Source organism: Lactuca virosa, chromosome 5 (assembly GCF_052849685.1).
Source record: "Lactuca virosa cultivar CGN04683 chromosome 5, Lactuca_virosa_CGN04683_v6, whole genome shotgun sequence".
In the NCBI taxonomy this organism is placed as follows: Eukaryota; Viridiplantae; Streptophyta; class Magnoliopsida; order Asterales; family Asteraceae; genus Lactuca; species Lactuca virosa.
The window spans coordinates 440,863,623-440,866,957 of NC_136430.1; the positions used below are offsets into that span (position 1 = coordinate 440,863,623).

The 3,335-nt window shown below is 32.1% G+C and overlaps 1 protein-coding gene across 1 annotated transcript; it reads right to left on the bottom strand.

Annotated features, from left to right (window-relative positions):
* Window positions 1-362: 362 nt before the first annotated feature.
* LOC145114231 (uncharacterized) lies at window positions 363-2,928 on the bottom strand. Its single transcript, XM_079050235.1, has 3 exons — window positions 2,133-2,928; window positions 1,522-2,031; window positions 363-1,321 (listed from the first exon to the last, which is right to left on the bottom strand). The coding sequence occupies exons 1-3, from the start codon at window positions 2,926-2,928 to the stop codon at window positions 363-365; spliced, it is 2,265 nt and encodes a 754-aa protein (XP_078906361.1).
* Window positions 2,929-3,335: the final 407 nt, after the last annotated feature.

The following is a 3,335-nucleotide window of genomic DNA, read 5'->3' on the forward strand; positions in this document are numbered from 1 at the left end:
AACAATGAATAAATTTTGTAATTGCTATGGTGATTAAATAATGGAGATTTAGTTATATTCAGGAGTGTTATCATGTATAATTAATTTATCATTGTGTTTTGTTTTTGCATGTTTAGATCCCCACTTCTCGAGTATTAATTTACTCAAACTCCACAATTGATCATCCTCTTGGGAATAAGTATTGACTTAAGATTGTCATGAACAGGGTCGGTTCTGAGGATTCAAATGCCTAGGATGAAACGGATAAAAAAGGCCCTTAGGCCTTAACGTGTAACACTTTAACGAATTAAATTACATAAACTTATTTTTTATTAAAATGATGATAAACCTTATAGCAATAAACATAGAAAAATCAAAGTATTTTAATGAGTAATAACATATCCTAACAGCCAACTGACTATCCTTGAAGCTCTCCTAGCATTCTTGATTGCAAATTGGTTGATCAACTCCTCGTAGTCTATACTCTCTAAGATTTCGTTCTCGATAGATATCATTACCAAACCGTTAAGTCTTTCTTGGGTCATTGTGGAGCGTAAGTAAGATTTCACAAATTTCAATTTGGAAAAACTCCTTTCTGCAGATGCGACCGTTATTGGAATAGTCAACAATATTCTATATGCAATTCTTGCATTTGGGAAATAATCAAGTTCTTTTAAAAACTTCAAAACATCTATAGGGTTGCTAAATTCATTGGTTTCCAATGTCTCAAATAATTTCAACCCCGTATAAAGTTCCTCGACATCAATATCTGATCTTTCTTTAAACTTGAGTGCTTTTTCAAGACGATGACAATACAACTTAAGATCTTTATCTTCAATTCCCCTCAAATTATGTGGAAATAAAAAACCAAATACTTTATCATACTCTTTGAATTGTTCAAATCTTGTCTCAAGAGAAGAAATAGCTTGATCAACAATGTATAAGAAATAATTGACTCTGAAATTCTCTTTAGGTGTAAATGAAACTTCTTCGCTACTTGAACTCTCATCAAACCTTTTTTTCCTTTCAATCAAACGCTTTTGTGTAAATATTGGATCAATACCCATTTCAATAGCAATCTCCTTAGCTTCAACAATCTCTTTTGAAAAATCAGTTTCTCTATAATCCTTGAAGTACCCGATCAATTTGTTTATTTCTGTAATAGCATTGTCAAGATGCATATCCTTTGATTGTAACTTCTTACTCACAATATTCACATGGTTTAGTACTTCATACCAAACAACAGTTGATACCAAAAATTCAAAGTCACTAAGTTCTTTTTCTGGTAGTGAAGTTGCTTCACTTGCAGTTGCAGCATCATTATCTTTTTCTCCAACTTGAACTTAAACTTCCCGTACATCCACAAGTTGAAGTTTAATAGCCTTTACACTCTTAACCCGGCTTTCCCAACGAGTTTGACACAATGACTTAAGACTTCAAGCTTTAACATTATCTCTCAAAATTTCCCACCTCTTAGTAGAATTTGTAAATATAGTATAAATACGTTGGATGAATCCAAAAAAGTTCTTTCCTTTAACACACTTGTTAGCCATATCACATAATGTGAGATTAAGAGAATGGCAACCACAAGGAGTGTAAAATGCTCTAGGATTTTTTTCATGTTTGCTCCATTATCATAGCCTTGACCATGCATATCATCAATTTGAAGACCAAGAGACTTTAACTCCTCAAGTGTAATATCAAATAATCCTTTTCGGGAGGTATCATCAACATTCAAAAAACCTAAAAAGGGCTCCTCGATAGTAACAGAATTATATGATAACTTTAAATACCTCACTATTATAGTCATCTGTTCTTGGTGACTTGAATCGGGAGTACAATCAAGTATGATTGAGTAGTACTTTGCTTCCTTTATCTTCTTGATAAGTTCTTTTTTAATTTCTTCAGCTAGCAAAGATATTAGTTCGTTTTGGATTAGGTGGCCAAGATAATGCACATGAAGCCCTTCAGTTGTGATCCGTCGCACATGCTCTTTGATAACCGGGTCGAACTCTTCCAACATTTCAATGACACCCAAAACATTTCCATTACCTGTTAAATACAATTAACAAATAAGAAGTGGAATCAGTCATCATAATTAACAAAAAATTTTTTGGTGTAACTGGAACAAAAAAAATACAATTTATAGTTACCTTTTTTATATAACTTTTCATTGGATCCACGAAATGCTAAATTATGTTTAGCAAGAAACTTCACTACTGCAATAATTCTTAAAAGCACTTGTTTCCAGTAATCTCTTTCTTTCTTGAACTGCTCATGTTGAACTTTATCAATTGTTTCGTTCAAGTTCAATCTTTTACGCATGTCAAACCACTTATTCCTATTTGTAAGATGATCCAATGAAATTTTGTGTTCTTTAACCCTAGTGGTAACATGGTGCCAATCTGCATAACCTTCACCATCCAATTTACCTTTCGAAATCCCTTTTCTAAACACTTTACAACAGAAATAAAATACCATGTGTAACTCTTTCGAATATACTAGCCATTCTCTATCACACTTCTCCAAATTTGATAAAGTTCTTGTATATAAAGCTGTAGAAAATCGTCTACCAAATTTATCGTAGGGACCATACATAATACTATTATCTCTTTTAGGACCTTTCTCAAGCAAAATTTTAATCTCATCAGAGTTAAGTTTTTCCCACCTTCTTGGATCATATATATCAACAAGCTCTTTAACCGACTCATGCTCTTCTGTGTCTTCTACTTCTACATGCTCTTGCTCGTCAATGTGCTCTTCAATGTGCTCTTCAACATGCTCTTCAACAGGTTGTCTATGGATAAACTTATCTAGAGCACCGACGTCAACCTTTCTCTTTTCTTCATCTAGTTTTGTCTTTTTACGTTTTTGATAACTGGATGGTTGTTTAGACTTCATCACTACAAGCTCATAAATTTCAACTTTCAAGTTTTCAACTTTCAACATTCAAGCAATTACAATAAACATAATTTAATAAACAATTTTACAATAAACATAAACTCATAATTTAAACAAATAAACTGATTTCTATGAATCTTAGAAACTAATTCATTCATTCACTATTAGTCTATTCTATTAAACTGATTTCTATAATAGATAAATTGATAATAAAATATTAAATTCATTGATAATCTATGAAAGTATGAATCATTCAAATATGCAATTGACAACTATAAACTTGATAATCCTCAATTTCTCATAAATCTTACATGATTGGTTGATTAGAAGGAGATAAAATCAGATAATCGACCGTTGAATTGCTTTCTTGCTGTTTTTGAATGCGTGAATCGCATTCACGATTCACCCTTCTCCTGCCTTTGCGGCTATGCCGATCACTTTTTTTTAACAAACAA